At 36.6% G+C, this 21,249-nt stretch overlaps 1 protein-coding gene and 1 long non-coding RNA gene across 32 annotated transcripts in view; one reads left to right on the plus strand and one right to left on the minus strand.

Annotated features, from left to right (window-relative positions):
* LOC140002649 (uncharacterized) overlaps window positions 1-21,249 on the plus strand; it is a 94,694-nt gene that overhangs the window by 29,285 nt on the left and 44,160 nt on the right. For 2 of the 4 annotated variants that reach the window (XR_011809734.1, XR_011809737.1), the window contains exon 2: window positions 892-1,005. This is a non-coding gene — a long non-coding RNA (uncharacterized lncRNA). Of the gene's footprint in view, window positions 1-891; window positions 1,006-1,289; window positions 1,427-18,163; window positions 19,411-21,249 lie in introns of those variants that run through there. The other 2 variants (XR_011809735.1, XR_011809736.1) reach the window with 2 other exon arrangements.
* The window catches only part of GPHN (gephyrin), a 279,461-nt gene that overhangs the window by 1,961 nt on the left and 256,251 nt on the right, over window positions 1-21,249 (minus strand). For 27 of the 28 annotated variants that reach the window (XM_072038874.1, XM_072038880.1, XM_072038878.1 and 24 more), the window contains 5 exons: window positions 6,337-6,424; window positions 4,186-4,259; window positions 2,906-2,970; window positions 1,578-1,681; window positions 244-340 (listed from right to left, as the gene is read on the minus strand). In XM_072038874.1, coding sequence (XP_071894975.1) covers window positions 244-340; window positions 1,578-1,681; window positions 2,906-2,970; window positions 4,186-4,259; window positions 6,337-6,424 — 428 coding nt within the window. Of the gene's footprint in view, window positions 1-243; window positions 341-1,577; window positions 1,682-2,905; window positions 2,971-4,185; window positions 4,260-6,336; window positions 6,425-16,324; window positions 16,444-21,249 lie in introns of those variants that run through there. The other variant, XM_072038882.1, reaches the window with a different exon arrangement.

Genomic DNA, 21,249 nt, shown 5'->3' on the forward strand with positions numbered 1-21,249 from the left:
ATAAAGGCAGATTATTCTGATAAAGAAGGTTTTAACTTTAAGTTGGTGAGTCATAGCATGACTGAATTTCAATACCATGTATGAATTAAATGACTGAACATGCATGTGCACAAGTGAGCAAATCAGTCTGTGTAAGAAAGGTTATACGAAAATACATGTGCATGCGCTTGGTTATTTTTAAACATGCATGAAGGAGTGATAGGACCTGTGAGCGTCTGTTAGTGTGTGTGACTGGGCACTAACCTGTACTCTGTGCCCAAGGTAGTGGTTCTTGGTGATGCCAAGTCAGTATGCACCGATGATATTCTGGGCGGGGGTCCAATTTCACATCACATGATAACTGTAGAAGCAGCAAAGAAAGGATGAAAATGTCATGCATTAAGATATCACTGTCTAAGATAATGGAATCATCTGTTCAATCTTCTTCCTTAATAATAGTCTTTTAAAAACTTGCATTTCCAGGCCACATGGTGCCTGGTGCAAGATCAAAAGCTGTAGGATGTAAAGACTGCAGTATTTAAGGGAAATACAACTATGATATTATAATATCAAAGAGTATGATGGAGTCTGCAAGCATTAAGTGAAATATTCCAAAGCTGTTCTTTTACAGGAGTTCAAAGATACTATCTCTCTGGAAAAAAGCTTTATCGCTTCTGGTCTCTGGCTTACATTGTGTAAAGCTAAAACTTTTATTCACATTCAAAAACCTGCTAGCCCTGACAAAAGGGAAATGACCAGTCTTTGAAACAAAAAAACACACAAGGTATCACTCACAATGCAATTTAATTGAAGCATATTGGAAAAGGCATGCAAAAGTGAGTGTTGTGTTTGAGGATCATATTCCTCAAAACTGGAATGCTACAAATTTCTGTCTGTTTTCCAATACTTTAGACACGAGATAAAGGAAAAAACATGCTGCTGAGGAAGTGTCGAAGAGAGACACACGGGATACCCTGCAAGAGAAACGTCTGCACATAGACAGGAAAACTAGGAAAACTGTAAAAGGTAATCTGTTCTTTGATACCTTCTTTCAAGCAAAAATAGTAGAATAACACACTATAATAATATGCCTTGAATCTATATTAAACAGAGTTACTATATCCACCATTTCTTATAAGAGTGGCATGAATAGTTTAAAGGACTTACATTACTTTGAGTGGGGATCCTGTAGATTACATATATAAATAATCAATTCAAGGACAGAAAGGTGTTCAAATTTGCATTTTCTATTAGCAACATAAAATTACATAACTGGTATTACCAGATTACTCTACATTTTTTTATCACAGGTTAAAACGAATGTATTTTTTATACAGCAAAATAATCCTTCCTGCCTGAGTGGCAAATGGCTGCCTGTGTACATCTTGCTCCATTACATGGCTATTTCACTCTTAGGAATTACGGGACTGAATATTCATGTTAACAGCTTCATACTGAACCTCTGTTTTCTGTGAACTTCTTTCAACTTGTCAATTAGCCTAGTGTTCTGATTCCCCAAACAAGACAGTCTTTCAGAGCTCAAAGAGATGTGTTTCAACAACTTGAGAGACTTTTTAAATACAGGACAAGCTTCTTACCCTGGCTTTGATAATGGTGGGCCGAGGATCCAGAATACCCTGCATTTTCCTCAGTGCAGGAACAACGAAGAGATTGCAGGTGACAACAGCTGACACAGGATTGCCTGTAGGTTAAAGAACAGCTGGTAGTGACACCCTTTTTCTTGACTTACTCTGTGAAGGCAATCTCCTATTTTTATAGCAATTGCACCCTAAAGGATTCCAAGAAGCTTTTCATGCTATGTACAGGAAACTTCCCACTTAAGTCTGAAGCAGCATGTGGCAAGTAAAACTGCTCAAAGCTAATGTCTTTGCTCTTTGGCTGATGTTGTGCTAAATTCTGCTCTGAGCACTACTGCCCCATGTTCCTTAGGCCCTGCCATTTTCCTCTATTCCTCTGCTGCCTTTCTTCTTACATCTAGTTTTGTCTGCGGCAGGGGCAGTGTTTATTGTGCACAGGAATATATGTAGGTCCAAGCTGATCTGGTGCCTGATTCATGGTTAAGGTTTCCATGACCTATGGAAGAATAGGTAATATTAAATAACTTTCTATTCCCTAACGGAGTGGCAAAAAGCTTTAGTACAACTGCTTAGGAGAATTCTACTGACTTGTAAGGTTTATGTTGACACACAGAAGAGGTGTTTGACCAACTTCTGTTAAACACTACTTGTCTTCCACATCTGGCCTGCCTTAGGTGACAATTATAAAATATATAACATGACAACAGATACTCTGTTATCTCTCTCCTGGAAAAACAAACAATCAAACAAAATAAACCCAACTGCAGCAAGAGAGAGAAACGAGAGAAAAAACTTGAGAGACTTCTGAACACCACTAGCTTATCAAGAATAAGATTCCTTGTTGTCAGAAATCCATGCAAAGCCAGAGCAGTAAGAATAAAATACATTTTTCCTAACTTAGGAGGACAGATTTATAGCTAGATTCCCAAAGAAATAATTTATTCTGAGCTTTCTCATGGCAACCCAGCACGCAGGAGGTAAAGCAATGCTGCCCTCTTTTGGTTCCAAACTACAAGGATAACAAAACAACCTTCCTTCTGTGATACTGTGTTCCTTGGCCCTCTGTAGGTCTTTCAGTACTTCAGAGTGGATGCACTGACCTACATACACAGAATCTCTATTGGGAAGGTGAAGGGAGCTATGGGAAAAATAAAAAACCACCCCTGCACAGTGTATTTACAAAACCCAAAGGAATTGTTGGATGGAAAAAATTGTAAGGTCTGTACAGCAGCACATTCTGAGGATGGAAGCAGGAACACCAGACATGGTATTGTTTCACATCTTGTCAACTGTGCTTGGCAACAAAAGTAATCCACAAAACATCTTACCTGGGAGCGCAAAGATTATTTTTCTTACGCCATCAATATCCAGAGTTGCAAAAGTTGTTGGCAGGCTATGGAAAAGGAAAGCTATTTATGATCTGCACTGGACTTTGACTGAACCTTATTATGTTATTATTTATAATATTTAGAAAATAAAAAAATGATGATTTTGTTTCTGGTGACAAACCATCTGAAAGTAGCTGAATTAATAAACAAAAATCTACTATCCTGTCTTCATGCAAGTAACCAAGTAACAAAGAAATAACATAAAAATTTAACAGTAACAGAGCTGTATTTGTTTTCTATAGATGGCTCACCATTATTTTTTTTTGATAAGATTAGTGACTAGTTCCCTTTACTCCCGTGTCTACAGCAATATTGACAATGAAGCAGTATTTCAGAGCAGCAAATGCTAGATAGTCTACAGATGAACAAATTCAGACTTCTGTGACTCGTTATCGGGGCTGTTACAGTTATATGAATAAGACAGAAATGTCATGATTCAAGACTGTGGCTAGCAAAGAAAAGGGACTCATGTTAAAAAAGTTTTCTATATATGTTAATATAATCCTTTCAAACATTAGAGATGATACTTCATAGGAGCAGTGATTAGGCTGAGTTCCTTGGCTTCATCTTGAGCTAACAACTATCATCTACTCAGCAGTACCTGGGAGATTTGCCACACTTTGATCATTACTGCCTAATTTTCTATCTGCTAGGACTAATCAGTATCATATTTTACCAGGGGAAGTTGGTGTTTGATGTTTTTGTTTTAAAATGTCTCTAACATAACAGGAACTGTGTGCCAGACCTCCAAATCCATACTGTAATAAATAAAACTTTCAATATTAGTTGCCATTTCATCTTTCCCAATAAATTGTTTGCTTATAGTGGTATGACCTATGTAAATTTTGAAGTGCAGTTAGATGGTTGTTAAACAAAACAGCAATTAAATGTCCCTGTATTTCCCAGGTGTTTCACACAAATGTCAGTATCTTAGCTGTGATCACAGTGAAGATTATGGACATGCTTAAAGTATGCTAGCTCCTGATTTGCAGCAGTTGTTGAGAAATACCTGTTACTGATAAAAAAGTAATCTCTGTGTTTAATTTCACCTATAAACATGATAACTAATATGAACAGGATGGACTTCACTTTTTTCCCATATGTATCTACCATGTGGTTTATAATGTATTTGGAAAACTGGAATCTACTGAAGCACTTAGCATTTATATTTGGCCAAATACAGCCTCAATCCATGCTACCTCATTAAAAAGATTTCTTACCCTGGTTTCATAAAAACTCTGCCAAAGTGAATCTGTGCATGAAGATCAATATCCAGCACCTGTTTAAGATAGTCCTGTTTAAATTAAAAAAAAAATCAATTAAGTAACATAAAAGTGGCTTATACCATCTAAGTGTTCAAAGCAATTAATTAATATCAAGTGAAGATGAAAGACTTGTTATATCCTGAAAGTGCTATGGTCCAATGGGGAATTTCCAGTATTTGAAATAAAGTATTTTCAAAAAGAAGGGGTGAAGAACAAACTGATTTTAGGTGCCAAACCTGACTCCACAAAGACATACTAATATATTTACTTAAAAGTCATCTGCAGCACTGGAATCTTAAGATGACCCCACAAATACCTATTACTAGAACATTCTTTAAGTAAAAGATAGGAAAAAAACGACCTTTATGATTCAAAGTTAAGCCTTCAAATCATCAAGCTATTTAACTTTTGCCACAGAAGCTATCTAGAGGCAGACTTAGAAATCTCCTAGTACTTTTGAAATCAAGACTGTAGAAATCATAGTTTTTCAGGATACTGTAATTATTGTAATTTCTTGGGGACATGGTCTAATTCACAGTGTTCAGGTTTAACTGTCCTAAGTTTCTCAGAACGGAAAAACTGTAGGTGGCTTGTGCATTAGTTCAAGTTAAATGCTTCTGCATAAATACAATCGATCCAGTTATCACAGAAATTGGAATTACTTGTTTGGGCTTTACTGAAAATTGCTGTGTTCAAAGATGTAGTATCCTGTCTGTTGTGTTTAGTGTGACTTAAGACACAGGACGTAACAATCAACTGTTAAGACAGACTTTAGAAGCAGTAAATCTAAAGCTCCCTTGCAGTCTTCTCATCTCTCTCACTCTCTTTTGTTCAAATACTTGGAAAGCAGCAATTTTTTTTCAGCCAGGCATGAGTTCTCACTTATTGATTATTGATTGCATTAACCACATTTTTATTTGCCATTTAATTTTTAGATGCTCAGTTATTTCATTAAACCTGCTAAAAGCTCAGTATCAGAGGTAGAACTGTCAGTGGAATACAGAGCCTATTGACTTTATGCTGTTGCCTAAAATTCAGGCTATAGAGAAGTTAGCCAGAATGCATAAATGCCTGTAAGACCATTCAGCAGTTTAGTCACTTCCTAGAGTTCCCATGTCTGTACAATGTCCCAATTTACTACGTTACTACACTCCCAATTTACAGATCAGCACTTGTCCTTGAGTATTTTTCTATGAATACGGAGGAGAATAATGGAATTGAAAGTAATTGGCACTGGTTTAACTTGTTATCCATTTCCATGATGTATCCAACAATATGATTTCTACTCAGAAAAGTGACAAAAACAGTACTGATGCTTGTCATCTCCTAATGACTGTCTTTAGTATCTGTTAGTTATAAAAGGAGAGATGTTTGTTTTACCTGCCAAACTCACAGATTCAGCCTGGGATCAAAAAGTAATCTGAGTTTTCCTTCGCATAAGTCATGATTAATAAATGTCCTGCAGGTTCATCTACGCCCCACCAGCATCTTTGTATCCCTATTTTCTTTGATGGTTTTGGCACAGGGATTACCAACAGGAACTCAATCAACAATTCTGTTAATGATTCAAAAGGCAAATATATCAGCTCACTGTGTCTCGTATGTATTGCCTCTGTAGGACTATCAGGTGTAAAATGTGATCAGAATATTTTTGTAACAGATATAGCTCTGGCACATACAGGAAACAGATCTGCTGAGTAAGAAAGAGCTATTTATATACTCAGCTGCTTTTCACAGTACTTGCAAAGTAGCTTTATTCTGCCTACATTTTACCTACTCTAAGAATAGAAAGAAGTCTGTTGTCTTTATGTGCTATTAACCAATCACCTTTGTTATCATAACTACACAACTAATTCCTTAAATAAAAAAAATGCAAATCACTCACATCTAGAATTAGAATCTTCCCTGTTGTACTACATCTACTATAATAAGAACAAAGTAAATGAGGACAGCACTGATGGCTTTTTTCTTACTTAATTCACACTGAAGTGTACAAAAAGAAGTAAGATCCCTTATTAATAAACATTAATACAAAGGCAGAAGCTCTGATGACAAACTCTGGCTTGAAATACATATTTTAGGAAGTCATACTTAAATTTAGCATACCTTTTCCCCCATAGATACGCCTCCTGATGTAATGATCACATCAGCACGACTGATACCCTCATTCAGTGCATTCAGTAAATCATCTGGGCTACAGAAAAGAATAGGCAAGCAGATTAGTGGCATGGAACTATTAAGAGTTACAGCATAAGTAAGCACCCGTGTGCACAAATATAGATGTATATATACACACACATACACACACACTTGAAAAAGTAGTTACAACTAGGATACAACTGAGATTTTTTCCCTCTGAAGGCTCCACACTGCTCTGTTCAACTCAAGAATTGAAGTCTCATTAAGTAGACATCACACAGGTTGCCACCTTTCTATCTAAAAGCTTTGCAACAGGAATGGAAGGATGCTTTAGGCTGGGACTGAAGAACACCAACACAAGTCTATAAAAGTGTACCACTTGCACAGTTTGTAGCAATACAAATTATGAGTTAGGTAAACCAACAGGGCTATGTAGAGAGACCTGACACATGAGAACTACTGGCCTCTAAGCAGGCTGCACTACTACCTGTCTGACTTTTTTGATGTGTGCAAAAATGGGGGTAAGGCTCCACTTCAAACTTCCATCAGTGAAAAGTGGGATCAAATCCTTTGTTTATCTTCTCTGTTAGATGCCACTGCAGCAAAGACAGTTGTACATGCACTTCATCTTGAACAACCACAATCCATCCTGTTCAAGTGTCTATTTACCTTCATGAGAAACAGTGTATAAGGAGTTGTCGTGTTCCTCCGTAAAAAAGAGTGTAATTGCAAAGGTGAAAGATGGCAACTGTGTATACTTTCAATTTTGGTGTCTTAAATCTCTCTCTTTTCTTTAAGATCTAAACAGGAATTGTAATTTTGAAGTAGCCATCCCCTGCCTAACAGCAGTGTTGATGCTAACATAGAGCTTAAAGGCACACAGTGTTAGGACTCGGTAACACAAATTATACAAGAATACTAAAGGAATCCAAAACAATTTTCAATTCATTAAATGCATACTTTGCATTTAACATTTGTGACCTGACCAGAAGCTAACCAATTGCTAGGACTGTATGTAATGTTCAACACTATCTTTTTCCTTTAAGAATTCTGAAAGTTATTTTTATGGGAGGCTATTCCTTCCTGGAAGGCTGTTCAAAGAATTAGCAATAATGCTAGTAACTGTATAAAGGAATTCATCCAGACTACAGGACCTCAGTTAAGTGTTACACTACAATTACAAAACATATTAAAATGGATTATCAAGGCTCCTCATGCTGCAAATAGCATGTTGGCTATACTTTGGGAACTTCTACTATATGTCACTAAAAAATACGTGCAGTTATTTTGGGGTTTGAACTGGAAAAAGGAAAATCAGAAATACTGTGCAAGTCCTCTTTGACCTTTCAGAGACTAGCAGAATTTGCATGTTCCAAAAGGCCTCAGAAAGAGAAATCCTTTCCTCTGAGAATCCTGTCTTTGCCCATGGCTTGGTGAAATATGATTTCAGCAGCAGCTAGCATTACTTCTTGCTGGGTGCACTACATTTTATGTAACACAAAGACAACTGCACTCCCTCAGTGAGTGGATAATTCAGGTGCATGCAACCCTTCACACTCCCCATCTATCCAGCAGAGAGCCCTCCAAGTGACCTCCACCCTGGTTGCCTTCCAGGCAGAAAGACTCCAGGACCCCTTCTCCACCATTTCCAGTGACTGATGCAGCATCCTCTTTGGCATCAGACAGTGTGGTTAACCTGCACAACTTTTCTGTTTATGTTGGATTACAGCCACACTTGAGGTCATACTGCTTTGTAAGAGGTAGGCAACAAATTACAGCAGAAAGAAAAGCGCATTACTGATACCACAGCGTAGGCTGTAATGAATCAGCTATAATTAAATATTGCCATGTTTTAATGGAAGCAGTGGCTGTACATACCGAGGTGTGACTCCAAGACTCATGTGAGGTTGTAAGTGGCAAGTTGTTTTATGGTAGTGCGTATCTTGGATACTCGAACTAGCCTACAAATGAATGCCTACTTTTTTTTGGGGGGAGTATGGAGGGGAGATAATAAAACTCAAACAAAACCATCTGCTTCTTTGTCCTTTAGGACACAGAGACATTTTCTCAGCTGCCCCTTCTGAAATCTCAGGATCATATTGTTCAAAAAAACAGCATGGGTTTTCATTAGTTGTGAAGGCTAGAAGAAAAAAACAAGTCTGTTGTTGGCTATTGTTGTGTCTTCTTCAGAACCAATTGTTTCATATTGATGGTCTAAGAAGCAACCTGTATGCAGTAAGACATTGCTTAAGATTATTATAGTTTGTAACAGAAGTCGCTCAGCAACTAAGTCTTCCTTAATACTTGTGAACAAGGGTGCAGGCTGGAATGCCGCAGGGAACATGTATTTATTACACAGGTGGATATAAGCCTTGCAGAACTGTGATGACAGATGTTTGTGCCATTATTCGTAGGCTAAGACTGCTTTCAGTGTAGTTTCCTCATTATGTTGTGATGCAGGTGAGGATCTTATCTGGAGCTTGCTTCAGGCTGTTTCATTTTATCTTGCTTAATTATTTAAAGGTTATTCATAGGCAGCAAGACCACTTGTCTGAGGAGATTCTAATTCTGGATTATGAAGCGTACTTGCTTTTGGTTGTGGTTTGAGAATAACAGAAGGAACAGTAAAAAGCAAACAAGTCTATATATAACTACTGTTAAATAGAATGGAAATGCACTTATTTATATACTGAAACTATTTATTTTATATACTGAATATATATATTTATAAATATAATATTTCTTGCCAAAGGAAAAAACAAAACAAAAAATAAGCCCAGTCTCAGAGCAGGGGAGGGCTCAATTCACAACTTTGTTTATGACAGTAGCATACCACTAAAGATAGTTCATCATGGAGTTTTTTTATTACATGCCATTCCTCCAAATTGAAAGATAATTCCTCCAAATGCAAGCTATGATAGAAACATAATAATAAACTGAATGATTACACTAGTTTTGTTTTCATTCTGAAGGAAAGATTTACAGGATTTCCTCCCTTGTCCTTGTAGCAGGCTTCTTTCTTTTGCCATATTTGGCATACTTTTTGTCACTCAAGTCTATCTAACCTTCTTTATACCCTAATCAAAACTGGTAGTTTCACTTCCTCTGCAGTTAATACAATACACTCTCATGACAGGAATCCCCTGCTGTAATATTCAATCAACATTGCAGCAAATATTTCCATTGTCTTTAGTGGAGTTCATGCAGAATTATCACTCAGAATGTACATTAACAAATATTTGATATAAATATAATCAGATAACATGATATTACTTCTCTTTTCATTTGTTGCATAAAAACGAGCAGCTTCTCCTTTGGATTGACAAATGGAATAAATAACTTAAGACTATTAACTTCTGGAAGAACAGACAAAATAATTTCGGCATCTGAGCATTATAGGACAAGATCACTCTAATGGGCCTGTGACAAATCACTGTGAAGCTGAGAAGTAACAGTCATGTCTGAGCAGGTACAGATCAGAAGCTTTCTTCTGAAACCCTGGCAATTGCTAGGGGCAGGATACTGGATTAGCTAGACTAATGGTCTCATTTACTAGAATAAATCCTTAAAGATGTCTTCCCAAAGTGCTATTCTTGGATTTTTTTTTTTTTTTTTTTTGTGTGTGTGGACAGGACTGTACCAGGTGCTCAAACATAACAGTGAATGCCTTAATCAATGTAAAGGAGATTTTGATGGGAAGTCTCATTTCCAGATAGCAAAACTATTCTGTATCATTTAGTGATTTTCAAAGTCAGTGTGACACTGTGTTAGAGAAGAGAGTGTGCTTTTCTTACATGCTGGAATTGATAATTGATTAAAGAAACTATATACAGAACTCTCTGTATACTTCAGATTACATCCCAGCATCTCCTGTGAATACAATGAAGAAAATTTGTTCTATAAAGATTACATGAAGTTTATGAAACTATTCATATAGATAAGGACAAACCCAAACTTTCTCTCAAAAAACAAAGAACTCTCCACTAATTACACCAGTCTGATAAACAGAACATCTATTTTACCACCTCAATTTCCTGATCTTTATTTAGTTTTATGAAACAGAAAGCATAGTACAATCTGGAAATTAGTTGGAGGGTATCTGTTGTATAGTGTCAGCAACATGTGTACAATTCAGTAAGCATATGCATGTCATTTCAGTTGACATGCCACTTGCTTTCATTAATTTGAAGAGAGCCTTTGCAGGATGGCAGTGTACGATAATAGGAACACCTTCTATATTCATGATAAAAATCTGATTATCAAAGCTGTTTTGTGGAAAACTGTTACGCAGCTCTTGATTACTGGTCTGTCACTAAACTGAAAAGATATAAAAGAGCTTAAGAGCTTGAACAAGAAAATGATACAAGCTTCATTAAAATAGTCATCAACTATGTAAAAGTTTTTTTTCCCCTTCTATTAAAAAATAGCTACAGTACAGTCAGGACCAAAGAAATCTCTGCTTAAAGCGCTACTTTAAAGTACCTTAAATTACAGTATATTTTCCAAATAAAATCAATGTTTGTTAATTAATTTCTGTTGACCTTACTGTTTTCATTTACTGTCATGAATTATAAATCTGTCAGCCTCATCTGTGATACAACCCTTAACACCATCAATTTGAGATACGTGCAACTATACTCACTACAAGACTCACTACAAGAAGGACATTGCGGTGTTGGAGCACATCCAAAGGACCATAAAGTTGGTGAAGGGTCTAGAGAACAAGCCTTATGAGGAGCAGCTGAGGGAGTTGGAGGTGTTTAGCTTGGAGAAGAGAAGTCTCAGGGGAGACTTTATTGTACTTTACAGTTACCTTAAAGGCGGCTGTAGCGAGGTGGGCATTGGGCTCTTGTCCGAAGCACCAAGTGATAAGATGAGGGGAAATGGCCTCAGGTTGTGCCAGGGGAAGTTTAGATTGGATGTTAGGAGAAATTTCTTTATGGAAAAGGTTGTGCAGCATTGGAGTAGGCTGCCTAGGGTAGTGGTTGAGTCACCATCCCTGGACGTCTTCAAGAAACGTGTAGAGGTAGAACTTAGTAGCATGGTTTAGTGGTGGAAGTTAGTACTAGGTTTAAGGTTGAACTAGATGATCTTACAGGTCTTTTCTGACCTGACTGATTCTATGATTCTACGAACTGTTCAGTTATATCATTTAATTTACAAAACAACAACAAATCATGAGCTGCATGACCTCAGTAGTAAAACATGTGATCCCTGTAAAACTGAACTGGGACATTTAGTTAGGACTGCTTTATCAATACATTGTCGCAGTGTCACAGTACAGAATCTGTAGTTCATTCCTGATTTCTAGGACCATTTCCACCAAGTTCTTGCCATAGCAGTCTCATTTGTTCAAAACAATCTCATTATCTGACAGTCATTTTCAGTCCTTGTACTTTGCCATATACAGCTATTTCTGTTGGATGACCAATACAAATTCTTTTGATAGTCATATTCTTCTATACCGCAGCCCAGGCTTTCATAAACCCCGATCTTTTGGAAAACTACTTGTTAAATTGGTGCGTGCAAAACATCACATTTAGCACCTTAAACCTCAGTGCTTTACAAATATATTGGGCATACATACAAAAAGATATGCATGCATCATAATGTGCCAGATGCATGCAGAAGTGCCTTATGCGAGTAAAAAGAAGAGCTGGATAACCTTTCTTGTCTACTGTTTTACTTCATTTGAAAATGTATTATACATTTCAATTGCATGCTGAAATAGGTACCCCTTCACACATGGCCCCTCACAGACTCAGAGGATCTACAGATTCCTGCACACATAGTGAAAACAGAAGTTCTAGCATTGGCTCTACACTAATCACATTGAAAACCAAAGTAGATCAGCTGCTCCTCTAAACTATAACAGTTGATGGCAAACTTTGAAAGTCTATGTGCCATCATCTGCAGGTACCTAGAGTTTAGCATCTTATGGTCGCTTCCATGTGGAACACTGGCTTGTGCTGGTTTTACATCTTCTGAGGCCTATTTTCTGTTAAACAGATCTCCCAGAAGATTTAACAAAACTACAAAGATCTGCTAGAAATTCTCCTTGTGTGAAAAGATCCTGATAGTTTCTACTTCTACCCTAGAAAAAAAGAAAGAGGAACAACAACAAAAAATGTAATAAATGAAAACTTTAATAAAAAAGCCAAGAGTACTTACTGTACTCAGACAGAGATCTCATCAAGTGCAATGACATTTCCGTTTGAGGAAAGGCAGGATATGGATTTGATCCTTTTTGATTAACTCATTTTTCTTCTTGTGCTCATTCAGTTGAGGTGACAGATTTCAAAATGAAGAGATGGATGCAGCTGGGCATAAAGACAAAGTCTGTCACCCACTTCTCACCTCATGGCTGAGACGAGTATTTTGCATATCAGTAATTTGCAGGATGCGGAATAGTGAATAGATGCCCCATAAGGTTTAGCTAACTAAAGCCAACTTCTGTAGAGTATATTTTGAATGTAGTAGGAACTCTGTGTTTTGACTAGTATGGTTTTCTAAAGTAGAAACTGATTCAACTTTGATGATGTATGTAAGAACATATGGGCACTCTTCTTAAACTGTATTTGTTTCAAAATTCTCTACTGTATTCCATCATGTTCTCATAATGTTTCTTCCTTCTACCTTCTGTGGTATTCCCCTGGATCACTTTGAACAGATGCAACATGTTTTTCCTAAGAATAGAGGCCAGCTTGTAAGGAAAGCTGGAATAATTACCGTAGCATTTGGCTTGTTTAACGTGAGTATGCAAGCTTTGTTTATCTGATAGCAACATAAAAAGAACCCGTCTTTTTTACTTTTTGCTGTTCCTTTAATTGATGCTGCTGCAAATAAGAACACTATTTCCCAGAGTAATCTTTTTCATGTTTACATCTATGAACTCAAAAAAACTTTGCTTAGAGGTGTTCAGCTCTCATTCAAGTTACCACGAGATTTGTCTAATGTCTTAAACTTTGCATCTGGGTGACAACGTACTTTACGCCACTGTTTTTATGGGCTGTTTCAGAAGACTCCCACTCATATATATAACAGAATGACAAAAGACCAGAGATATTAAAAATGGAGATAGCAGTGGGAATGCAATAGGAAAAGTTCCCATGTTGTAGCAGCCAGGTGCTTTATGCACTGTGGAACACATTCCTACATGATGGCATTACATCATTGATGGTTGGCTCTGTATCCCCTTCTTGTCTGCTGCTTGTGTACATTCATTCATCTGCAATCATTTGCTTCTGAATTACTGTGATACTTTTCATCAAGACTGAAAGTACAGGAACAAACTTTTGATAGTAGGTGCTGGTCTTCAGGTGCTGTGCCATTGTATACCACTGAGCACTTTGGTGTTGTTGCTGGTAGAACGCTGTCTTGGAGTAAACTTAAGTGTTAAAGGATTCCTTTTTTTTAGGTCAACTGGTTCTGGACGATTATTTCCCCAGTGTCTGGAGACAAAAGTGTGATGCTTAGATGCTTGTAACAGTACTAATATCCACTCTAAATCCAGACTAGCATGCATCCGCTTAAGGATGAGTCTGAGAGGATGAGAAAGGAGGAGTCTGAGAACTGCTGATTTCCATTAATTAATAAATTTTCCCTGGCTATTTTATTGGTTGAGGACAATGAACCTTAGAGATTCAATTCCAATACCTACCAGAAATCCATTATATTTTCCGGAAAGCTGGATGGGATTTCAGTACTAAATATAACAGCTTCTATTTTATCTGCCTTCTTAGTCTATACGGATTCACTGAAAAGTTTTTTACTTTTAGAGTGGAAAATATTCCACAATTGTAATTGTAGATGGGTTGAACTAATATGACTGAAGATTACACCACACAGTACAATAATCAATGCCAAAGACATTGCTCATCAGTAAAGATGACAGTGCATTTGTGAGTCTGAAGAGTAAATATGGTTCTACTGGTTAGTTCTCTCTCTGAGAAGTTACGGAATATGAGAAATGGCTTATACAGACATCACGGAAAGTAGAACATTGCGACTGATCTAACTAGTGCTAGGTGCTTATAGAAAGCAAATCTGGCACATGGTGTCATGACATAGTTTTCGTGGAATTTCTTACCTTATTAACATTTTGCTTTAGCTTCAATTTTAAGTAAGAATTCAAGAGCTAAATTCTGTAAATTAGTGTAATTGCTCTTGAACTACAGTAGACATGTCTCTGTGATAGGCAGAAATGCAGTCCCTAAATGCAGTGCCTCAAAATGAAGGCTTTCTCTGAAAAACACAAACTTTCACAGAAACATGACTTAGTCAACTGAAGAAAAGTCTGTCTCCAGAAGAAAACTGACCTGGCAGCCACAGGTCAAAGAAAATAGGAAAGCGCCTTCAACATTTTTTTCTTGTTACTGGCTATATCTTAATAGTTTTTTTGTTTGCTTGTTTTCTTTTAAGAAAGCGTTGTGAAATAAAAAATACTAAAACATAATACAAATTCTACATGAAGAGTAAATTACAGCTTATGAGAACTAAGTGAAAAGAAGGAACAGAATAGAAACGTATCTTTTTTCAGGAGAGCCAGTCACTTTTTTTAACAGCTGATAATCAATGGAAGAAACTAGAACTTCATTTGTATCTGTAATACTTGGCTATATCCTTTCAAGCACAAAGATGTTTTTTCATGTAAGAAAAGGCTCACGTTGTTTTCTCCAGCTCCAGAAGCAAAAGCATTTTTTCATTTCTCCTGCTACAGGTAGCAGGGCTTTACTATACCAGCTCTTTTTGTTGGTGTTTGTCCTAGCACAGCTTAGAAATACCTAAAGGCTCTTTTAAGATGTGCCCTCTAGATTTAAGTTGTTAGTTAGTAATGATATATGATTAGTCTTGTATGAGGAATTTGATCAGCTCCTGCTAGATTCCAGTTTCCAAGCAACTTCTGATAAAGGCAGACAATCTTCATCATGTTCTTCACATTTAATTAAAATGTTTTAAAGACTGCAGGTGCTTGTAAGCTAATTGCAGTTAAGATTTTTGAGATGTGTAGAATATAGCATAAGATTCTAGTGGGCTGTTCTTTAGTCAATTTAATGAGGAAGATCTAGATTTATGACAATCTGGCTTCAGCAGGAATAACCAATTGCTAAACAAGAATGAGTCTTTTGAAGGCTACGGGTATGACAGATTGATTCAGTAATGAGCATAGAAGCTTGTTTTTCTAGTATGCAAAGCAAACGTTAAGATGTAATTCAATCTTGCAACCTTCTGTTATAAAAATAGGCTTATTAACCTCACTGAGAATCCTTACATGCCTGACGTTTTCAGGTACTAGCTTTCAATAGGTTTTTAATTACTTTTCTGTTCATTTTTAATTCCCACAAGAATCAAACTATACAAACTATTTTTTCTTTTTGTTAATGGAGAAATTTACAAATAGTTTATTTCCCTTTTGTTATCACTCCTGCCCCTTTGACCTGCCTGTGATAGGAGATAAGTACATATCCATACATATATACATATATAAGGAGATAGTATATAATTGTATGTCTATTTTTTTGGGAAAAAAAAGCATAGTGGCCTGTTTAGAGATTTCACAAACATTCCAGTTAGCCTGCTTTAGAGATGATCAGCATGGTAATGGAAAAATAAGTATGCATAAAAATAAGTTATGAAGAGTCATAACAGTGGCTTCCCTAGAGGTATACTCCACTACTACCTACAAGCAGGTGTATTCCTATTTTGCTCTATTTTGAAAAGGGAAAAAATTTGAAGGATAAAGGGGTTCCCTGCTACTGATGAGTAATATAAACTCTCTTGCTGTTAACAGAACTTTAATTCTATCAGCATTGTGGAGCCATATATGCCTATAGTGCACTGTGCATAACCATTTGACGGACAGAATAAAATACCATTTGCTTCTCTGTGGCAACCATCGGTAGAATCGGTGCTCAAAGCTCTGCATTGACAGACACCTAGACGAGCCTGTCTGTGAGCATGCATGTGCCTCAATGTCCCAAGTGTTTTAAAAACGGTGCTCACCAATCTGGTAGGCCTGTCTCCGCAGTGTTCTGGAAGCTCTGTGTCCCTTCTTCTTTAAAAACATCTGGCTTCCTGAGGGTAAAGGAAGCAGAAGGGGTATAATAAAGAGCCAGGGAAGGAGAGAGGCTCCTGGGGTGAAAGGAATATTCTCTGCCTGGCTGTGTCCCCGTTGGTGGCTCCGAATATCCAAAACAGTCATGGGAAACGTTTCATCCCTGAGAGGCCAGGCAACGGAGAGAAAGGGGTGTAAGGGAACACCACAGTTATGCTGTAGGTTGGACAGGCTTCTCACAAGGGTGAAGAGCTAAGTTTCAGGAGAAGTTGGCTCAACTGGGCAAAAAATGTCACAAATTGAAATAGTTACTGCTATTAGGACCATATTTAAAATAATTAATGTTTTGCTATGAATTTCTATTTTATGAAGAGAGCATTTCCTTATACATATACTTCTTCCAAGCCAGTTTGACTGAGAATAAATCATTTTTAGATAGTGTCCTTTGTAACAGAAATATGAAGTAACATGAAATCTGTTTTATTTTGTCTATAACAAATACCTTTTATATTCTTTAGGTAGTAAAAGACTTTACTTTGTTTTTTCCTCTGATTGTCTTAAAATATAAGACAAGTAAATGTAAAATGTAAAAAAATCTTCATTTGACATGAAGATTTATGAGTGTTTCTTTCAAAAAAATGAAAATAAGATGTTCAAGATGAAATGGACCCAATGATGAAAGTCACTGTTCAGCTCTTGAGCCCTTTTTTCTTTTCAGCTGAGCATCAACAATAGCAACTTCCCCCAGTTCTCAAACCAGGCTCAGTCGATCCTGCACACAGCAGCTACAGTCTGTCATTTCAAAGAACATTTCTGGGCAAACACAGATCCTTTCTGAGTTAGGAATGTGAGAAGACTGGGCTAATATGATTGTACAATGTTATACTGTTATAGATACACACCAACATTACTAACATGAAATCTAAAATCCTTTTTTATCAAATTGTAAATCCACACCTGGTTTCTCCTCAGAGGTCATCACAGAAAGGGTCAGTCAGATCCAATGCTTGCTAATGCCGTTTGGCAGTCATGGAAAAATATTAAAACTATTCAGGTCATAAGTTTAGATGTCAGTCTGTTTCTGACAGATTTCCTAAGATTGCCATTTTCTGAAATAGTCTCATTTCCTCATTTGTTCTTCAGAGAACAAAGTCAGTCTCTGATTCTTGATATAGGGTCACTGTGTCTCAGGAAGTGACATACAAAAGACTTTCATATTTCATAAGCAATCTCAGCTTCTGCTTTAATCATCATTATGGTCAGCAGTTTCAAACATTGAGAATTTTTTCTGGAAAGCTGCTAAACTCTATGTAATACTCAGGCTCTCACAATGATCTTCTACAAGAAGGCCAACAATCTATAGATGTGCCCAAATGACATTATGAATTAAAATAGTTTTTTATTTTTCTCCAACAAATACATTTACAGATTCCCTCCATTTGTAAATGTAGGAGAATTTTCATAGCATTTTGACCTCCTTATTTATTTGCTGTTCAGTGTCATACTTCTGGGTGGTGACTCTAGAAATGCCAATTCAGAAAGAAGTCCATGACTTTTGAGGACAAATATGAGAATGACACACAGTTGTGCATTAGCCTCACACCAGAAATTTTACCCCATTATGTGTCACACTATGTAGCTTCCTACCAGTTCAGAGGACCCCCTAGGACTTACACTGCCTGTTTTCTGAAGTTCTTTTTTCACCTCTGGTTTGGCTGAGATGTTTCTTTGTGCTTCCAGATTCTTCTGTGTGCATTGGAAGAGATGACTTGTCACATACTGCAATGTATCTGAGTTTGCCCTAAGGATTATTGAGATTTGTGACAGACATTAAACATTTATGCTTGAAAAAGAGAGTATCCTTTTGGAAGGGCATGATGAAGACCTCCCTATATGAACTACCTTCAAACTACTACCCAGTGTCCCTGGATTCATTAGGCTATGACCACCCTTTGTAACACCATCATTGTTTGAGCAGATCTAGAACTGGAGCCAATTCAGCAAAATCTAATATTGTAATACTTGACTTCCTGCCTTTCCTGTAACAGAGCTTTTTGTGCAGTTATTTGTTAGATGATATTAGTAATTATATTTCATTAGTAATTATAATTCTGCAACATGTATTTGATTGTAGCAAAGTTGGGCATTAAACTGGTGCAGGGAAGAAGCTAGGATTCTGTCTGAATTCTGCCTATAGCTCATATTCTAACTCCTATTATGATTGATATATGTCAAACTGATACTGCATGCAGAATTTTCTGCCTCCACTCCAGATGTTCCATCTGGATTATAATACTGGTAATTACATGCAACCCACACAACTACAAAAGATTTAAACCTCTTTTTGGACGGCAAATATTAAATTCAAGCAGGCTAAATCCTTGAATGAGTCGGGTCTTTGTATCCCTTCGAATATATGGAGACATTTTCAAAACCTCTGTTCTAGGGATATCATACAGTAATGTCACAACAGCAAGGGTGATTTTTAATGGGTTTACCTGTCACTTAGGAGCTTTATGTTAACCTATGTCATAAAACAGAGGCATATAAATGAGAAAGAAATCACTCGAACGTGGAAGAGCTCTCATATGCTTATTGATCACACAACATACAAGAAAGTTAAAATGCTGCTGATTTTGTAACTATTCTGATCAATTTTCAAAGCAACTGAGCAGATAATGTGAATTTCCCAAATTTCTCTCCTGAAGGAAGAAGAAATTCTTTCTGTCTCTATTGTGCAATCAGAGGCTCATAAATGAAAATGCAGCTGGAAGCAGCTAATGTTATTAATGTGTCTCTGAGAAAAAATGATAAGTAAATTAGAAAACAGGGAAAAGAATGCAGAGAAGAGAAAAATGCACTCAAACAAAGGTAGAAGCAGATGAGGAAACTGAATTAATTACATATGTGATCAAAATTTTTCAACTTTAATAAAAGAGTCTCCTATAAAAGGAAAACTCAAAATGGAAGATGACTTTCTAAACAGAAGGCTCACTCTATAGCAGATTTTGCTAGGGCTAAACGTTACAGCTTTAAATAACCACTGGGTACAAAGAACATCACAAATGAAATCAACAGACACAAAAATATCCTGATAATTAGGTTAATTGAGTTCTGTAGCTCAGAACAGAGATGTAACTTTTGTTTTGATCAATGGCTTCCAAATAAATGTCTAATTTCACAGACTATAAGCAAAGGAAATGAAATTAGAAGCCTTATTTACTTGGTCTTGCTACATGAAAAAACTGACAAAAGTATATTGGAGTGCCAATTTTAACTGGTCGGCTGTCTTTGTAATTTTTTAGCAAGTGATTCTGTGATTCAGACAAAGATGACATGAAGGACAACATCAGAAGGGTTCTTTCCTTCCTGGCTTTGCATGTATTTCTGTCGTATTGGAGTAGTTCTGGAGGAATATTCTTCATTTCTACCTCATAGATGTGTGCTTTTCAGGCTGCTTGGTTTTTATATGCTAAGGACACAGAGAAAATCTTGTCTTTTACCTAGCCATAGCTTCAGCTCTATAACATTTTCCAGGTCTGTTCTTTTCTCCTATTGCTTGCTTCTAGGATTTTTAACTACAGTTTCTCTCTCTATGTTTTGTATCTGCTTTTTAAAATTTTGAATATCAAGACCGATACACAGTTTCTGAGAATGGAAACAACAATGATCTCAGAAATTATTAAAATGGTCCAAAATAACTAAAATACTAGCTTCTACTGAGAATACAAATATAGAAGTAAAACTTGAGTGGCCATTTAAAACAACATAAAATTCATATGCAAAGACATTTCTAAAGTGCACCTAACTACTATGTAGCCACCCACAGAGCTTCCATGCTCCTCCATCCTTTCACCTTCTCTGCTGGAATGTGTCTAGCACAGTCCCGGGCTTTGAAGCATCTGTCACTGTGTTCACACCTCAGCTGGACATGCTATTTTCTTACATAAATACCTCTGAGTGACTCATGTGCTGACATGAGTTACAGGAACCTCTAACCTTGTCTTCGCAAATATTACCCTAAACCAATTTTCACTCTTGAATATTAGCTCCTTATGTGTGACTGAAAGAATTTCCAAGCTTGTTAGAAAACTTGACCTGTTATAACAATAGTAATATTCAACTGCACTCCCTATTCACTGTTCTCTCAAACTCCAGTTAAATGACAGGAAGTGCCACTCCCAGTAAAATGTATAAGCAAAAAGAAGTATAAGCAAAAAGGAAAAAAGAAAAAAATGTAAGCTCAAAATGTGAAATACAGGAAAGGGAGAATTATGTCACAGTGAGGTCTTTGAAGAAACAATTATAAATTTTTAATTTTCCCTTTTTAAAAGTATTGTTTGCTAGTATTTCACTACAACTGTTCTATACATATTGCAGGGGTATAGAGTCTTCCTCTTTTTCACTGTGAATATATATACATATGTACATAGGTAAACAATAAACTGCACATATATATGACACACACAAACAATCTATGGTTTAACTCCAGTAAACCATTTAACAGACACTAAATGCTCATTCATCTTTTCTACAAGCATGCTAACCAAAACATCAAAATTGTACCTTTCATAAGATCACTGGTAAAAATCTTGCATTTTTTCAAGTGCCATGGTACTCCATCAAAGCAGTCATGTTAGTCAGAAAGATATATACTGAAATATCCACAGGGACAACATTATCCCAGTAACTTTACTACATAATGAGATAATACTGATTATCAAACTAATTTACACAACCAGATTTTTCCTTTGACTGAAACAGAACTTCAGATGCATTTTGTTGTAAATATTTGAATTAAGTATGTAAGTGTGAAAAAAAAAGAA

This window comes from Anas platyrhynchos, chromosome 5 (genome assembly GCF_047663525.1).
Source record: "Anas platyrhynchos isolate ZD024472 breed Pekin duck chromosome 5, IASCAAS_PekinDuck_T2T, whole genome shotgun sequence".
In the NCBI taxonomy this organism is placed as follows: Eukaryota; Metazoa; Chordata; class Aves; order Anseriformes; family Anatidae; genus Anas; species Anas platyrhynchos.